At 38.8% G+C, this 18,477-nt stretch overlaps 1 protein-coding gene and 1 long non-coding RNA gene across 2 annotated transcripts in view; one reads left to right on the forward strand and one right to left on the reverse strand.

Annotated features, from left to right (window-relative positions):
• Positions 1-18,477, forward strand: part of LOC139747342 (spondin-1-like) — a 384,149-nt gene that overhangs the window by 330,803 nt on the left and 34,869 nt on the right. Inside the window, exons 10-14 of the mRNA XM_071659540.1 lie at positions 2,768-2,979; positions 3,791-4,000; positions 4,399-4,597; positions 16,758-16,928; positions 18,184-18,247. Coding sequence (XP_071515641.1) covers positions 2,768-2,979; positions 3,791-4,000; positions 4,399-4,597; positions 16,758-16,928; positions 18,184-18,247 — 856 coding nt within the window. The remainder of the gene's footprint in view (positions 1-2,767; positions 2,980-3,790; positions 4,001-4,398; positions 4,598-16,757; positions 16,929-18,183; positions 18,248-18,477) is intronic.
• The window catches only part of LOC139747348 (uncharacterized), a 43,837-nt gene continuing 31,311 nt past the window's right edge, over positions 5,952-18,477 (reverse strand). Inside the window, exon 4 of the long non-coding RNA XR_011712380.1 lies at positions 5,952-6,695. This is a non-coding gene — a long non-coding RNA (uncharacterized lncRNA). The remainder of the gene's footprint in view (positions 6,696-18,477) is intronic.

Raw genomic sequence — 18,477 nt, forward strand, 5'->3', positions numbered from 1 at the left:
GGCGAGAGGTGTATAACTACAATGCATAGTCCTAAATCTGTCGCCTGCAGGACCAGCAGTACGTTGTGAGAGAAAGGTTTGCAACCAGACCTACACCGTCTAGCGGGACATGCCTAGAAAGTTTATAATTACGAGATGTTCCTGACTCACAGCCTAGGTTGAGGGAACTTGTTTATCACCGTACTTTGCTGTACGTTAGTCAGACCTGAGCAGAAGTTTAAGATTATGACACAGCAGCAGTAACGGTGTTGAAATGAAATATTTACTACATAAGCGGTGGGCTTGTGTGTTTATCTGCCCAGCGGCAAATGAACCGAATCATTTTTAACGAAGTTGTTGAAATGTGTTAATATTTCATATATGCACAGTTTTACCTGGAATTGAGTGGATATATATATTTAAGGTTGGGAGTTCTTGTTGGTCGTGAAGTGTATATAGCTTGTGATTGTAACAAGTTTATAATTAAGCTTTGGTATATATATATATATATATATATATATATATATATATATATATATATATATATATATATATATATATATATATATATGTGTGTATCATTACTTAGAGGGAAAGTTTCGTCTTAAGATTTATTTTCCCTGGCTGGAGGCAAGTTCACATTCAACAAACAAAATAGGAGACGTATTGATCAGATCTTCGTATAAGGCTTAAGTTTCTTAAAAATGCAATGAAACACAAGTTTGTCGAACGCATTAAAGAAGTTTTAACCATAAATATGTCTTAGCCATTTCTCCCAGAGACTAGTATGTAAAAGAAGGATAGTTCAGAGCTGTAGCTGAGACTTGAAGTTTAATAAGGACAGAACTTTCATGGTAAATACGAACGCGCACCTGAGCTGCCTCTTAAGAATGATTACAAAATATCATCGTATGAAGAGACAAATAAGATTTTTCTTTATTGATATTTTGTGGTTTTACGATTGATCGCCTACGCAGGGTAAATCTATTTTGTTTTAGCAATTTTAATATATTCTCGAATGTATATGGACGCCATCTTTGTTGTTGACATCCGAGTACCAAGTCGGCAATGTTTGTAAATATGATCAAGCGATTATTAAATGTTATTAAGGTGCAGAGAAATCATTCAGTGACGGTAGTTAATGCCAAGGTAAGTACAGATAAAGTACCTTCGGTTTATATGCCGTCCCGTTGTGCTCAAGGGTCACATTGTCTTGTGTGGGGTGGGGGTGTTGAAGTCTGGGTGATTTTTCTAGTTTACGAATGCCACCTTTCTAGATGATAGATATCAACGAAGATTTCAGGAAGGCATCTTTACAGTGTGTGGAGGTTATATTGTAAGGCTAGGTAGTTTAGATGTAGCACCCGTAACTCCCATCAACGTTTATACGTTCGTGGGAAGGACTTCGAAGTTGAGGGAGGGAAGATGTGACATAAAAACCCAGAATCAACTATGGACATTTTCAGCAATACATTCCGTACACTTCAGTCAGAATCTTGCAAATTGTATACATTCAGATGGGAATTTTATAACGTCCTTATCTCATTTTCTAATGTCCTACGGACTGCTGACCAAAAGCATTCACTTGACACTTGTTTGCATTGTAATGAGTTTTATTTGCTGAGTAGTATGTCAGTATGCAAAGCGAAGTGTTGTAATAAAATATGAAACCTCTTTGTAGTGTGTAAATAGCTTGTTGATTTTTATTATGCATTCCTGTGAATGCCTCCGTGTCCATAACATATAAATCTTGACTTCATCCGAGATTAGCAAACACGTTGGGGGAGTTCAGATGTCCATATTCATTAAGGTCTTGAAGTAATGCTTATTAGATCTATCCTGCCCAGAATCAGATTCTCACATATCTCTGAACATCTGAGCTCTCCTCATGTTGCCAACCAAACGAATGTGGTGATGTTAAGTGGAATACTGTACGAGTTCATTAAATAGTTTTAAGGGGAGGTAGTAGTTGGTAGGCAGCCACCAAGCAAGCAGGTATATTATTGGCTCCCTCCACATGGGTATCGGGGGGGTTAGTGACAGCTACCTCGTGAGCCAGCAGTTAAGTGGTTATCAAGTTGCTTTCCTTTTATCCACTTAGCTGTCTTTTCTTTCTGCCTCGCCCTTATGTAGACAGCTGGTATTCTTTCCACAAACATACAATCTCTCCTTGTCACACATAATGCTTGACAACACTTAACTCGCACACCTCAGATTTTGTAACTCAATTTTCGTGCCGGGAGCTCTATGCATTAGCCCTGCCTTTTTGGCAAAATGGTAGAAGCAATAGACAGTAGTAAGTAGGAACATTAGGAAGAAGTATTAGTTTGGAAATTAAGGCAGGTATATTAGGTAGACTCATTAGCTGGAAGATTTGGTAGGAACATTAGGTAGGAGCCTCTGGAAACACTGTGCTGGAGTTGCCTTTTGCCAGTGGCCTCATAAGGGTGAGGCACTAAAAGCTAAGAAGTGGCACTGGAGTTCACCAGATATGGAGACTCCATTGCTGTAGCCACCCCCTAGAGGGGGTTCCTTAAGGGAATGGGCGTTAGAGATGGATAGATTTTAAAGGGTAGTAAAGGAAAATCCAGCACTCTTACATTATTCCTTAAAGTAGCAACTAAGATTCCTTGAGAGGAAAACTAAGATATCAAACCTATGAAAATGACTTCTCAATTCTAGACTTTTACCATATTCTACTTCCAACTTTATGTGAGCTACCCTTCCACTTTCCTCCAACATGCCATCATCTCTGCTTTCACACTCTAACTGTCTCCCTTCATCTCAGCTGAGTGCCAGGTCAGTGAGTGGTCATCATACACTCCCTGCTCGGTGACCTGCTGGAAGGGCCTTCGAAAGCGAACCAGGACTTATCTGATGCCCATGAAGGCCCAGATGATGCGATGTGAGCGGCAGCTGGAGGAGAGGGAGATGTGCGCTGCCCCTGTTCCAGAGTGTCCAGGCGGGAACACCAACAACAACCTCTTCAGCAATGAATATGTAAGTCCCTTTTACTGTTTGTGGATCAGTTCCCTCAACAGTTAGCAGAGTTGAATCCCTTCAACTGTTTACTGACTTGAGTCCCTCTGATTGCTTCCATATTTGAATCTTTCCAACTGTCCAGACTTGGGTTTCTCCAACCAATTCCAAATTTGAGTCCAACCAGCTGTTTGCAGATTAGTCTATTCAACAGTTTCCTGACTTGAGTCCCCCCAGCTGTTTATAATAAGACTTGAGTCCCTTCAACTATATACAACTTGAGCCCAATTATTATTTACAGACTTGAGTCCCTCCAACAGTTTCCAGACTTCCTCTCACCAAACATAGATCCTTCATTCTCATTGTGGATGTGTCCACACCCATTTATATATATTTGTTTCTCTACTGCCTTAGTAAAGTTGCTTCCGGAACAAATGATAATTGGGCTCAGGTTTGTACATCTAGTCTGACAGTCATGTACAATGTCCTGAAATTTGAGCCCACCAACCACAGCCAAGCCTTACAAATGCTCCATGCTTTAATTTGACCACCTTGGTTCTGCTTACTGATAGCACATTGCCCCTCCCTCCATGTACCACATTGATCCATTTCATTCTAGCTCATGCATGCCTCTCACCCTCTAGAGTGTTTAATCCCTGATACTGGAAGGCCTCTTTCACTCTTATCTTTTCATCATTTTATCTATGAATCTTTTATGTATGAATCTTGAGACAGGACTTAATAACAGAATTACAAAATATGCTGATTACACTTTACATTACTATCATCTTTACTATGGTCTGGACCTTCACACCACCTTGTTTGATCACAGGTCGTTGATGACTTTGACCATAGCATTTGTACTACCTCTGAGTGGTCATCGTGGACTGCATGCTCAGTGACCTGTGGTAAGGGGCACCGTATGCGTAACCGCCGCTACCTGGACCGCATGGGCCGCAAGAAGTGTGACAAAGAACTGACAGAAAAGCAGATGTGTGTCGCAGATGTGCCCGAGTGTGAGGGCCAACCTGAGAACGAGATTGTGAGTTATTCCACTCTTTCCTTTCTGTGCATTAATTTACCTCCTAACCTGTCTGCTTACCTCTCTGTGTATCTGTTTGTATGTCTATCTTGCCATCTGTATATTTATATGTTTGCCTGTCCATTTTTTTCATTTCATAGTCATATATTAATATATTACACACTTTCCCTTTTCAAGAACCCCCTCTGTGTTGTGTGAATGTGTGAGGTGAGTGTAGGACACTATTGAATGTCTTCTCCACAGATCAATCCGGGAATGGTCCAGTTGTTACTGTGTAAATTTCTTCACATTGTAGTTTATCTTTGGCCTGAGGATCATCCTATGGGATTCTTGGCCAAGATTTTCTTTACCCTTTCACCGTTCCCTGTCCTGGTAACTGTTTCCCCTTCTTGCAACAGATCAGCCCAGAGTGTGCAGTAACTCAGTGGTCAGACTTCTCGCCTTGTTCAGTCACCTGTGGACAGGGTTACACTGTGAGGACCCGTTACTACTTGGTACCCACAGCCAATCAGGCTGACTGTGATGTCAGAACCATGGAGAAGAGACCGTGCGTAGGGGAGAGGAATGACTGTACCATCGATCCTGCAGAAGCAGAAGGTATGTGATGGGGACTGGACAAATGATAAAATGTTTAGGGGTCATATGTCTAGGAAGTAGGGTTGTGGTTGATGTGGGTATAGGTGTATTGAGAGTTAGTGCTGACTGTTTTGGAATGTGTGTATGTTTGTATAAAAATTGATTGTGTGTATTTTTGCCTCTCTATATATATAATAAGGTCTTTTACTGTTAGAGTGTTTATTTCTTTGTGGTTTTAGTTTATACTCAGTATGTTAGTATACTTTGCCTGTGTAAATATGCTTAGGTTGTTGTTTAATAGTTCTTGTACTATATCTATATTTTGCTTTGCCTCAATTTGTTTTCTTTAATTCATCAGTAGGTTTCAAAAATATTTCTGGTAGAATTAAACAAATCAGACTAGCTTTTTTGATCATCCACCAGTGGTAAAATTTTACAAGGGAAAAAATCTTTCCTGTCCTCGTACGTAATGAGTCTCTATTAAACAAACGCATACACACATTACGCGTTTCTATGGTGTAATGCTTAGTATCAGTAGCCATGATTCACATATGTGCCCACTTGGGTTCAAGTTCTTGGCATGGCTGTCAACCCACAGCCAACTCAGCTCTTCATCTTCTACTCAGGGCTGGTCAGTAAATTGGTACCTGGCATAGGCTAGTATGTAAATTAGGATGATATGGTTTACTGTGGTCAACATGCTGTCAATGGACTGAACCAGATTATGTGAAGCTTCTGGGGTAAACTATGGAAAGTTCTGTAGTGCCTTTTTCAACTTGATTCATGTTCCCCATGTCAATGAAGTATTGTCAGAAACAGATGAAAAACAGCCTACTTAAGATTCACCAAAACCAGAGCACACAATCCATAAGCAAGATCCCCCTTTTCAGTTTTTCTGTGGTTTCCCGATTGATGCCTAAATATGTAAGGTGGTGGGATGAAGCATGCATGGGATAGAGTGAATTGGAGCAATGCAGTATACAACAACTAATATGCTTTCAGTGGGCTAAGCTGGGGCATATGAATCAGTTGGGGAATTTAAGAAAGAGGGGCTCTAGTTTTGGTATATTAAGCACAACATCTGTAGATTGGACATGTGCAAATTAGGCCATTCTTCATCTACTCCTGGTGTTATCTCAATACACAGGAAAAGACAAAAAAGTTTGAAATACATATAGTTCTGATATGGCTTTCCTTGCCTCCATATGTCTTTTTCATGTTTCTTTTTAGTTTTTCATGTTCTTCATCGTGAACTTTCTTCAGTTAATTCTCTCGGTTTTGGTTTCCAAATGTCAGCTGCTGCCTACAAAGATTTGTAAGTCATTCATCAAGCAATTTTGTGTGAGGATCTGTTTCCTTGTAATTAATAGCACACTAACTTCACAGGTATTACTGATCCAGCAAAACAGACAGATTAGTACAAGTGGCTTATATAACACTTTTTATATACATTACATGAGTTGATATTGAAAGGTATAATGTTTAATACAATAATATTATGCAACTCAAAATACTGCACTTTAGGGAAATTGGTTCAAGAAGTGTCCCTGTCTCAGTGTATTACTATAACTTTAACATTCCTTTCTTTCAGTGGAACTCTCCCCTTCTAAACACTTCAGCCATGAAACAATTAGTCATTCTTTCACTGTATTGGTATATTTTCCAGTTTTCTACATAACCATGTAAGGAAATTAAACTCGTGTTAATTCAACCCTTTCACTTTTTTTGTCACTTTCTTCATCTGGCACTTAGTGCCAGAACACCATATGCTAACCAGCTGATATTCTTAAGTTATATCTGTCACTTCCCACCATAGGTTGTTTGTTTTTTCCTATATTGCACTTACATATATTCCAGACACTTGATGGTATTTAAATCTCAGTCCCCTCACTTGTTGTACCATTTTTTTTTTCTTAGCTCCAGACTCACTACATATTTCCTCTCTTACATCCTTTCTATTTCATGTTTCTCTCTATGTCTTCTAACTGTTATTTCACACTTCCCAAATGCTCCACTGATGAATCAGCTGCTCCTCTCGTCCCTCTCAGTCGACTGCAAAGTATTCCGCCATCTCAACCTCAGTATCCACAACCAGATGCAGTATGAGCTCTGGTGTCACCTGGGCAAGGAAGAGGTGGTTGAGCACACAAACCCAGAAGGAAAGTTTATTTTGATGGTAGACAAGAGAAAAGATAGACTTGAGCAATAAAGATTCCCAAAAATGTTCTATAAAATGGTTCATGTGTATGCATGTATGCATGAAATATATATATATATATATATATATATATATATATATATATATATATATATATATATATATATGAATATGTATATTATTATTATTATTATTATGCAACCTCCCAACTCAGTCTTAAACACCACCCCACCAGACACACTCAACAGAAGCCTCACTTCCCAGGCAAACATGAGTTGCACTTTCTTATCTGTGTTCTGGAAGTCACCCATCCATACAATACTACAAACACCACTTCAATCTGTTCTAAGACCTGTCTTGCCCATGAAGCATTTATTATAATGGAAACGCTCAGCATTTACTACTCAGTTCCCGTGCACATAGGTGCAAACGCACCATTACTACAGTTTATGAACTTTGGTCCCAACTGCTGGATGTGGCTGGCTTCCTGTTAGCAAGGTAGTGTCAAGGGCAGATGACTGAGTCTTTGAAGGAAAAATCCTCAGTTGGCCCCCTTCTTTTTTCCTTTTGGAAAAGTAAAACAGGATGGGAGGATTTCTAGTCCCCAACACTCCTTACCCTTTAAGTCGCATTCTATGACATGCAGGGAGCATGTGGGCAATGTTCTTTCTCTCCAGTCCCCAGGGATCCCTGGGAGAGAGGAGAAAGAAAACTTCCCACTGATTCCCTTTGTGTCAAAGAAGGCATGACAAATGAGTGGATAAGGGTGGAAAAAGACACAAGACAACTAGGGCACTTTATGGTTTTATATATATTTTTATTTCATACATTTGCATTTCCCACGTTATTAAGATAGCGTTAAGAGGGGAGGAATGAGCACTAGAGGGAATATCCTCACTTGGCCCCTCTTCACGGTACCTTCTTTTTGATAATCAAAAATGAGAGGGGAGGCATTCCAGCTCCCTGCTTCCTCCCCTTTTAGTTGCCTTCTACGACACAGAGGGAATACATGGGAAGTATTTTTTCTCCCCTATCCCTGGCAATATATATATGTATATATATATATATATTCTCAGTGAACCTACATTCTCAGTGAATGTAGGTTTGCGGCAGGGGTGTGTGATGTCTCCATGGTTGTTTAATTTGTTTATGGATGGGGTTGTTAGGGAGGTAAATGCAAGAGTTTTGGAAAGAGGGGCAAGTATGAAGTCGGTTGGGGATGAGAGAGCTTGGGAAGTGAGTCAGTTGTTGTTCGCTGATGATACAGCGCTGGTGGCTGATTCATGTGAGAAACTGCAGAAGCTGGTGACTGAGTTTGGTAAAGTGTGTGGAAGAAGAAAGTTAAGAGTAAATGTGAATAAGAGCAAGGTTATTAGGTACAGTAGGGTTGAGGGTCAAGTCAATTGGGAGGTGAGTTTGAATGGAGAAAAACTGGAGGAAGTGAAGTGTTTTAGATATCTGGGAGTGGATCTGGCAGCGGATGGAACCATGGAAGTGGAAGTGGATCATAGGGTGGGGGAGGGGGCGAAAATTCTGGGGGCCTTGAAGAATGTGTGGAAGTCGAGAACATTATCTCGGAAAGCAAAAATGGGTATGTTTGAAGGAATAGTGGTTCCAACAATGTTGTATGGTTGCGAGGCGTGGGCTATGGATAGAGTTGTGCGCAGGAGGATGGATGTGCTGGAAATGAGATGTTTGAGGACAATGTGTGGTGTGAGGTGGTTTGATCGAGTGAGTAACGTAAGGGGAAGAGAGATGTGTGGAAATAAAAAGAGCGTGGTTGAGAGAGCAGAAGAGGGTGTTTTGAAGTGGTTTGGGCACATGGAGAGAATGAGTGAGGAAAGATTGACCAAGAGGATATATGTGTCGGAGGTGGAGGGAACGAGGAGAAGAGGGAGACCAAATTGGAGGTGGAAAGATGGAGTGAAAAAGATTTTGTGTGATCGGGGCCTGAACATGCATGAGGGTGAAAGGAGGGCAAGGAATAGAGTGAATTGGAGCGATGTTGTATACCGGGGTTGACGTGCTGTCAGTGGATTGAATCAAGGCATGTGAAGCGTCTGGGGTAAACCATGGAAAGCTGTGTAGGTATGTATATTTGCGTGTGTGGACGTATGTATATACATGTGTATGGGGGGGGGTGGGCCATTTCTTTCGTCTGTTTCCTTGCGCTACCTCGCAAACGCGGGAGACAGCGACAAAGTATAATAAAAAAAAAAAAAATATATATATATATATATATATATATATATATATATATATATATATATATATATATATATCCCTGGGGATAGGGGAGAAAGAATACTTCCCACGTATTCCCTGCGTGTCGTAGAAGGCGACTAAAAGGGGAGGGAGTGGGGGGGCTGGAAATCCTCCCCTCTCGTTTATTTTTAATTTTCCAAAAGAAGGAACAGAGAAGGGGGCCAGATGAGGATATTCCCTCAAAGGCCCAGTCCTCTGTTCTTAACGTTACCTCGCTAACGTGGGAAATGGCGAATAGTTTGAAAGAAAGAAAAAAGATATATATATATATATTTTTTTTTTTTTTTTTTTTTCTTACTATTCGCCATTTCCCGCGATAGCGAGGTAGCGTTAAGAACAGAGGACTGGGCCTTTGAGGGAATATCCTCACCTGGCCCCCTTCTCTGTTCCTTCTTTTGGAAAATTAAAAAAAAAATGATGTGGTATACCGGGGTTGACATGCTGTCAATGGATTGAACGAGGGCATGTGAAGCGTCTGGGGTAAACCATGGAAAGTTTTGTGGGGCCTTGATATGTGGAAAGGGAGCAGTGGTTTCTGTGCACTACACATGACAGCTAGAGACAGAGTGTGAACGAATTTGGCCTTTGTTGTCTATTCCTAGAGCTACCATGCATGCACGGGAGGAGGGGGGTGCTATTTCATGTGTGGCTGGGTGGCGATGGATATGGATGAAGGCAGCAAGTATGGATATATACATTTGCATATATGTATATGTCTGTGTATGTATACATTGAAATGTATAGGAATGTATATATGTGTGTGTGGGCATTTATGTATATACATGTGTATGTGGGGTGGGTTGGGCCATTCTTTTGTGTGTTTCCTTGTGCTACCTCACTAAATGCAGGAGACAGTGACTAAGTATAATAAATAAGTATAAAATAAAGAAAACTACATATATATATTTATTATTATTATTATTATAATTATTATTATTATTTATTATTTTATTATACTTTGTCGCTGTCTCCCGCGTTTGCGAGGTAGCGCAAGGAAACAGACGAAAGAAATGGCCCAACCTCCCCCCATACACATGTATATACATACGTGTCCACACACGCAAATATACATACCTACACAGCTTTCCATGGTTTACCCCAGACGCTTCACATGCCTTGATTCAATCCACTGACAGCACGTCAACCCCGGTATACCACATCGCTCCAATTCACTCTATTCCTTGCCCTCCTTTCACCCTCCTGCATGTTCAGGCCCCGATCACACAAAATCTTTTTCACTCCATCTTTCCACCTCCAATTTGGTCTCCCTCTTCTCCTCGTTCCCTCCACCTCCGACACATATATCCTCTTGGTCAATCTTTCCTCACTCATTCTCTCCATGTGCCCAAACCACTTCAAAACACCCTCTTCTGCTCTCTCAACCACGCTCTTTTTATTTCCACACATCTCTCTTACCCTTACGTTACTCACTCGATCAAAGTCTGTTGTGGATGAGAGAGCTTCGGAAGTGAGTCAGTTGTTGTTTGCTGATAATACAGCGCTGGTGGCTGATTCATGTGAGAAACTGCAGAAGCTGGTGACTGAGTTTGGTAAAGTGTGTGAAAGAAGAAAGTTAAGAGTAAATGTGAATAAGAGCAAGGTTATTAGGTACAGTAGGGTTGAGGGTCAAGTCAATTGGGAGGTAAGTTTGAATGGAGAAAAACTGGAGGAAGTAAAGTGTTTTAGATATCTAGGAGTGGATCTGGCAGCGGAAGTGGATCATAGGGTGGGGGAGGGGGCAAAAATCCTGGGAGCCTTGAAGAATGTGTGGAAGTCGAGAACATTATCTCGGAAAGCAAAAATGGGTATGTTTGAAGGAATAGTGGTTCCAACAATGTTGTATGGTTGTGAGGCGTGGGCTATGGATAGAGTTGTGCGCAGGAGGGTGGATGTGCTGGAAATGAGATGTTTGAGGACAATGTGTGGTGTGAGGTGGTTTGATTGAGTAAGTAACGTAAGGGTAAGAGAGATGTGTGGAAATAAAAAGAGCGTGGTTGAGAGAGCAGAAGAGGGTGTTTTGAAATGGTTTGGGCACATGGAGAGAATGAGTGAGGAAAGATTGACCAAGAGGATATATGTGTCGGAGGTGGAGGGAACGAGGAGAAGTGGGAGACCAAATTGGAGGTGGAAAGATGGAGTGAAAAAGATTTTGTGCAATCAGGGCCTGAACATGCAGGAGGGTGAAAGGAGGGCAAGGAATAGAGTGAATTGGATCGATGTGGTATACCGGGGTTGACGTGCTGTCAGTGGATTGAATCAGGGCATGTGAAGCGTCTGGGGTAAACCATGGAAAGCTGTGTAGGTATGTAAATTTGCGTGTGTGGACGTGTATGCATATACATGTGTAAGGGGTGGGTTGGGCCATTTCTTTCGTCTGTTTCCTTGCGCTACCTCGCAAACGCGGGAGACAGCGACAAAAAAAAAAAATTATACTTGATCACCGTTCCCCGCGTCAGCAAGGTAGCACCAGGAAACAGACAAAGAGAGACTGATTCACTCATATACATACATATATAAATACATGCCCATACATATATATATATGCATACATAAACATGTACATATCAACATATGCATACGCACACAGCCATATACGTATGTACATATTCATACTCACTTGCCTTCATCCATTCCTGGCACCATCCTACTGTTTCCTTAGTTAGCAAGGTAATTTTATCAATAAACGAAGAAAAGGCCTTATTTGTGCACATCCATTCTTTAGCAGTCATGTAATAGAATGAAAGCCTCCTGTCCACAGCCAAGGCCCACAAACCTTTCTGTGGTTTACCCCTGCTGCTTCATGTGCCCAGATTTAGTCCATTGGCAGTGCGTCACCCCTTGTAGACAATGTTGCTTCAGTTCTTTCTATACCTGGTTTGTTCAGGCCCCTAGCATTCAAAAGCCTTATTAACTCGATCCTTCCATCTCCAATTATCCCAGGATACCTTTTATGGGGTTCCTCTGTCTTTAAGGTTGTGCAACAAACAGAAGCATAGAATTAATGGACTCCTTTGGACTGAGCCATTCCACCGCATTCTTAACTAATGATGATACAGCTTTGCCAAAGGTAATATTTTATTTATACTGTATCGTTAGGACTCTTTCTTAGGATGAAGCCCTGAGATTATAATAATAATAGTAATAATAATGAATTATATATATTATATTTATAATAATTAATTAGAATACTTCCCACGTATTCCCTGTGTGTTGTAGAAGGCGACTAAAAGGGGAGGGAGTGGGGGCTGGAAATCCTCCCCTCTCATTTTTAATTTTCCGAAAGAAGGAACAGAGAAGGGGGCCAAGTGAGGATTTCCTTCAAAGACCCAGTCCTCTTTTCTTAACGCTACCTCGCTAATGCGGGAAATGGCGAATAGTATGCAAGAAAGAAAGTATAAGTAATAATAAAATGGGCTGAAAGAATACTGGCTATGTATTCCCTGTGTATTGTAGAAGGTGACTAAAAGGGATGGAAGAGGGTGGCTGGAAATCCTTCCTTCCTTGTATTACTTTACATAAGAAGGAACAGAGCAAGGAGCCAAGTGAGGAATTTTCGCTCTGAGGCTGTCATCTATTCTTGACGCTCATGTGGTAAATGTCGAGCATGTTTGAAAAATAATGGTATATAGAGGGCAGTGGTTTCTGTGCACTGCACAGAACAGCTAGTGAATGAATGTGAAAGAATGCGTTGTTTCCTGGCACTCCCTTGCTAATGTGGAAAATCAAACGAGTATGAACAAATATTTTTATACAGTACATCCTGCATTTATCTTATTCATAATTACCCCAAAACCTCTTTTTAGGAGAGTTCTGGTGATATGTAAGGACTTCATATATAGTGGAGTGATCCAGTTAGGATCTGTGAAATGATGGACTCCTTTGAATTTAAAAGTTCTTCAACTAAATTGTACTCCTTTTCGTCCATTGATGATGATACACCTTTGCCAAACCTGCAAAAGCCTCATAAAAGGGATCATGAGTTTGTATACTTAAATAATTTATTAAATAAGAGAATGAAGTGAAAGTTGATACAGTAAATTCATTGGTACTGATTAATTATGAATTTCTAAAAGTCCTGCATACGAAAATTAGGAATTGTGAAGAATGAATTTTCCCATAAGTTGACATAACACAACCTGTTTAGAATATACTGTATGTATTAATGAAGTGATGCACTTTCTATTTAATAGTATTCAAGTTTTGTTTATTTGACTGTAAAATCCTTTATGTCCCACAATATGTTGTGAGATGAGCATAAATTTTCATATTTGTAATAGCTTTTCTTAATTTAGTCTGTCACATCCTAAATGTTTTTTAGTTTTCAAATGTATTCACATTTTGATGTTATTGTGCATTTACAAATACATGTTCATAGTTGAAAACACCAATTTGGCCATAAGAACTGGAGTAAATTTATACATCCTCAAAACTAGTTCAGCACAACTGACCTCAGAAAAAATACTGTCTACTGAAGGATTAATTGACATGATTTTGTACTCCGGTTACAAACTTGAATATCTATTTTCAAAGTAAGCTGACACATCATGTACTTCTTTTTTTATAGAATTATATAATTACTGGGATAATGAACCACAAAAAACACATTTTGAACATGAACTTGTGTACCTCTAAACAAAAAATAGGTTAATTATATATTAATCCATTTATAGAACATTTTGAGGCTTTTCATCACTGCTTATTGTGTATAACAGAGATGCAGAATGATAAAAGATAAGAGGAGAAAAGAGAGGGTGGGATAACGATAGAGGAAGGTAGAGAAAGTTAAAGAGTACTTTCGAGTACAGTAAGGGATGCCTGTCATGCAGTGACCTGCATCATGTTAATAAAAGAAGTAATGGTAGATTTACAGGGGTTCACAAAACAATAGTGTTCCAGTATGGAAGGAGTTTATATCAGTTATGTTATATTAGATACACATACCTAACAAGTTCTCTTTTTATGTAACTTGGAATGTAACCAGCAATATTCTTTGTTAACTGTTTGCATATTAGATTTCTTGATGTCTTCAGTCTTACAGAAGCAAATATTCTCTTCCTTCCCTCTAAATGTATCCCTCTTTTTCTTTCTGTTCTATATATCTACCCATCTCAGTAAATTTAAAGTTATCAAATATTCACACACTAACATAACGACAGAGTGGAGTGATCTAGCACTATAGTTATATTTGCTTATTAGAGAGCAACATTAGTGATGCCTTTAGCATTTATAATGTTTATTCCATTTGGAATTCCACTTCTTGAATCAAACATTTCTTTAACAAACCTCTAACTCCATTACCAGTTTATTCATATCTTCAGTATGCGGGAAACTGCAGGTTCTAAAAGCAGACAGAATTGGTTCATAAAGAATTATGATGAATAAGAAACCTACATTTTGGGAAACCAGAGTACATAAGAAAGTAGTAGATCAAATTACAAATGTGAAGAATGTATGATGCTGAGCTCCAGCTCAAAAGGTGTATTTTATTTGTAATCAACTAAAGCTACCATGATAAGTGATGCACCCAGAAAATCCTCCAGCCTGGGCCTAAGGCGAATTGAAAATACCCTAATGGAACATTAACATAGCTTAGCTCCAGCTTTTCATTCAACTTTAGCTTAAATGGCACCAATTATCAGCATTAACAGATATTTTGGCTGGTTAACTCTTGGATTGAGATTTATATAATACTGTCAAAGAAAAAGCAACCATTTACGTAATGATGGACAATAAGTTTATAATAATTCCTAGAAGCATCATGAACCATGCATAGGTGCAGTTATATCAGGAACTGGCTCAGTCTTATTTATCAGTGCACAGATAGCTTAGCTTTCAAGTGTATGGTACAGAAAAATGTAATCCAAAAACTGATTTTCTCTTACACCAGTAAACACTAGTAATATGACTCATTCAGTGCAGTGTCAATAAAAATTTTATCTCCAAAACAATACATTCATTATTATGCTAGCAATTTCAGCGGCAGCTGACCAGTACATTGTAAGAGAATAAAGCCTTTGATTAATGGCTATGTAAATTGGATAAGTAATACCCCACACATCAGTGATAGCATAGCAGCATGCTAGTTGAACAGAAATCGAAAATTTTCCGCGTAGACTACCAGCACATTTTGTATTTCTACTGATTCTGCTGAATGTTCTAGTTACGCCAAAAATCATAGTTGATTATTTAACGGTCAAGTTAATTTCATTTTATGTATGGGTGATTATTTATATACACTCAAATATGGAAGATATAGAGATATAGTAGCTAACTGGCATCATGACTGCATGGATGGTGAGGCATGCTACCTTATTCTAATTCCTTGGTATAATTGTTATCCAAGCTCTCTCCTTATACATCTAACGATGTTTTTGCATTCTGTTTCTGATATTTCTGTTCTGATATTGTATTGTAATCTCTGGAAAAGATTTAGTGTGGCTTAGTTTGATGTGTTCTTTGCTGAAATCTTTGATAGTCTTTCAGAATATGGTATATAGTGCATAACATAGCAAAGCATTTATGGCAAAAAAAAAATAGCTTTTACAGCTTTTTTAATCCTTATCAGATACTTGGCTGTCAATTTTATAGGACTGAAATTAAATATGGTTTTGTTGAATGCCCACATGCAGGGAGAACACTTGCATACTGCAAGTTTCCATGTGTTTTCAGTGTATCTTTCAGTAGTCGTTAATATATGCATTTTATTTTGTTTTATTTGTGTATTATTAATGGCAAACAATGTAGAGTCTGTAGAGAATTTTATCCTGTAATTTCCTCTGAATTGAAAATCTTTGTAACTAGTTAAAATGTCATATTTTAAAAATCATAGTAGAGCATATTTTCTTGGTTTTAATAAGTAAACTATGACACTGCATCATTTTGTTTAATGCAGTGATATTTTTGCATTATATATTGTCAAATTAGAGTAATAATTCATGATTTTCTCTCTTACACAATGTTATGAGTAGCAGAATTAGTTGTCAGACAGTTAGTCTCTCCTGTGCTACAATTCTTCACCCATAAATAGTTTCCTTACATTTACCTGTTTGCAAACCCCTTATACTATCCCATAGAAAATTTTGTTGTATGGCTTATTAAGAGTCTCATAAAAGCTGACCAAAAGTTTAATCTTCATAGTGATCTGTTCGTACTTCTCTTACAATGTCCTTTTTTTCGTGAACAGTATCAATGACATGTTTATACATTATACATTACTTATAGTTGCCCATTCATAAATCTTTGAATTGACCCTTATATACACTGGCATTTAATCATGTACCTCTGTTTTTAGTACAATACTAATAACAGTTAGTGTTGGCAGTGTGGCCAGCACTTGATTGGTGGAAGATGGTGTATATATAAAAAAATAATAGATAAATTATATTTATTTTCAGAAGTCAATAAGTTAATATCAGAATTATTATTACTTTTAATAAATTTAATCTGAAAGCTGTTTATACAGTTATTAGTATTATTATAACTTTTAATAATTTTTTATTGAATTGGTGCACACTGAGACCTACTAAACTGTTCCATCTGTAAAGTGTTTGTGCTGGCTCAATATGAACTCCAAACACCATTCCGTTTATGATTCTCATTCTCTCACATAAATTCTGTACACCTCTTCATCCATTAGTTACACCTAGTCTCCTATTATTTAGACATGAAACCATAAATTATTATTGTCAGTGATCCAGCTCCTCTCAACACCCATCGCTGATGCTCTAGGTCCCTGACCTGCCTCCTCATTTCCAACAGAGGTGTGTATGCAAGAAAGGCTTCCCGGTCCATGTCGTGGATTTTTCCCTCGCTGGTACTTTGATAAAGACCGACAGATGTGCTTCCCATTCACTTACGGAGGCTGCCGAGGAAACAGAAATAAGTTCCAGACCTATGACGAATGTGCGCGCATGTGTGAATTCAACAGAGGTAAGTGGATAAAGATACTACAGAAATAGAAATATAATAGAAATTCTCACATAATATTGCAAAATAGAAAAAATTTGACAGATATGTCCACAGTTTAGCAAGAGATCATAATCTGGCTTGAAGATAAAAAGTAAGTAGATAAAACAGTAGGGAAATTACACAAAGCTGATGTATAAATAGGACAGTAAAAATAAAGATCTCTTGCATACTTTTTTTTTTACACAATTACTTCTCTTGCCATAGCAAGGTCTTATCAGGAACAAACATAGAGCTCAGTTGCACATATCCAGTCTGAGACTGTCATTTATAATGTACAGCAATCAAAACCTACCAGTCATAGCCCAGTGCTGTAGGCCATGACAATGGTTTACTCATGCTGCTTCATATGCCTTTATTCAGCAACCCTATCATCTTTGCTCCTTTAAGTATTTGGTAATTGTAATCTACTTTCTTTCTAGCCAACATGAGTCTTGAACTCAATTCCATAAATTCAGACATTTCTATTGCTTCATCTTGATCAAAAGTGCCCCATCATTAATAATTCAAGATTAATAGAAAAATAGACCAAGTAATGACATACATTAGGTACATATTGTTGGGTATTGTAAGTCAGTGTAAAGTGTTTAGTTCTTTTTTTTTCATACTTGATCATCATTTACCACGTTAGTAAGGTAGCACCAGGAAGAGATGATGATAAGCCACTGTCACATACATCTATTCTCTAACTGTCATGTGCATTGCACCAAATTCACAGCTCTCTATCCACAGCCAGGCCCCACAGACCTTTCCATGCTTTTCCTCAGCCACTTCACATATGTTTATGTTATAATGTTTATATCTAGCATTTATTTCTCAGTGTAGGTGTTCCCGGACTCTGCCGGCATCAGGTTGTTCTGCAGGTGGAAAGTTGCCTTTGGTGAGACTATCATTGGGAGTACCATCTTGACAAAGAATTTCTAATTCCTAAGGAGCCCATATTTCCCTGCTCCTAGGAGTAGCATAACCTCTGGCTGCAGGAGTCTTTGGAAAGAGGCCCGGGGTAATCATAAATGAAGGAAACATAACTTTTCAGTGTATCATTTTGATATTGTTATGATTATGCATCTACAAGGTACATCCCAAGTCTTGGCTTTAAAAAGAATGGTACATGTGATTGTATTAGAAAATGTATTGTGACCTTCCCTTGTATCCTGTCTTACCTGTTCTTCCACATTTTTATTGAGATTTGTTTCTTAATGACTATTTTTACACACAGAAGCCATGATTAATCCAGATCAGTCAGTGGGTACTCCTACAGAGGACAGCCAGCCGCCTCCACAGTAAGTTACTATTTCAAATAGTAAGACACTGCCTAGTAAATAGTAATATTTTTCCATACCTGAGCTGAGTCACTCCCCACTAAGCTATTGGCACATACAGTAAGTCACCTCCCCATATAGGAAGTGTCACTCAACCTTTACATGAAATTAAATACTTTTACTTCCTTAGCGCTACCTCACGCACATGCGGGGGAGGGGGCTGTCATTTCATGTGTGGCGGGGTGGCGACA

Source organism: Panulirus ornatus, chromosome 5 (assembly GCF_036320965.1).
Source record: "Panulirus ornatus isolate Po-2019 chromosome 5, ASM3632096v1, whole genome shotgun sequence".
Taxonomy (NCBI): domain Eukaryota; kingdom Metazoa; phylum Arthropoda; class Malacostraca; order Decapoda; family Palinuridae; genus Panulirus; species Panulirus ornatus.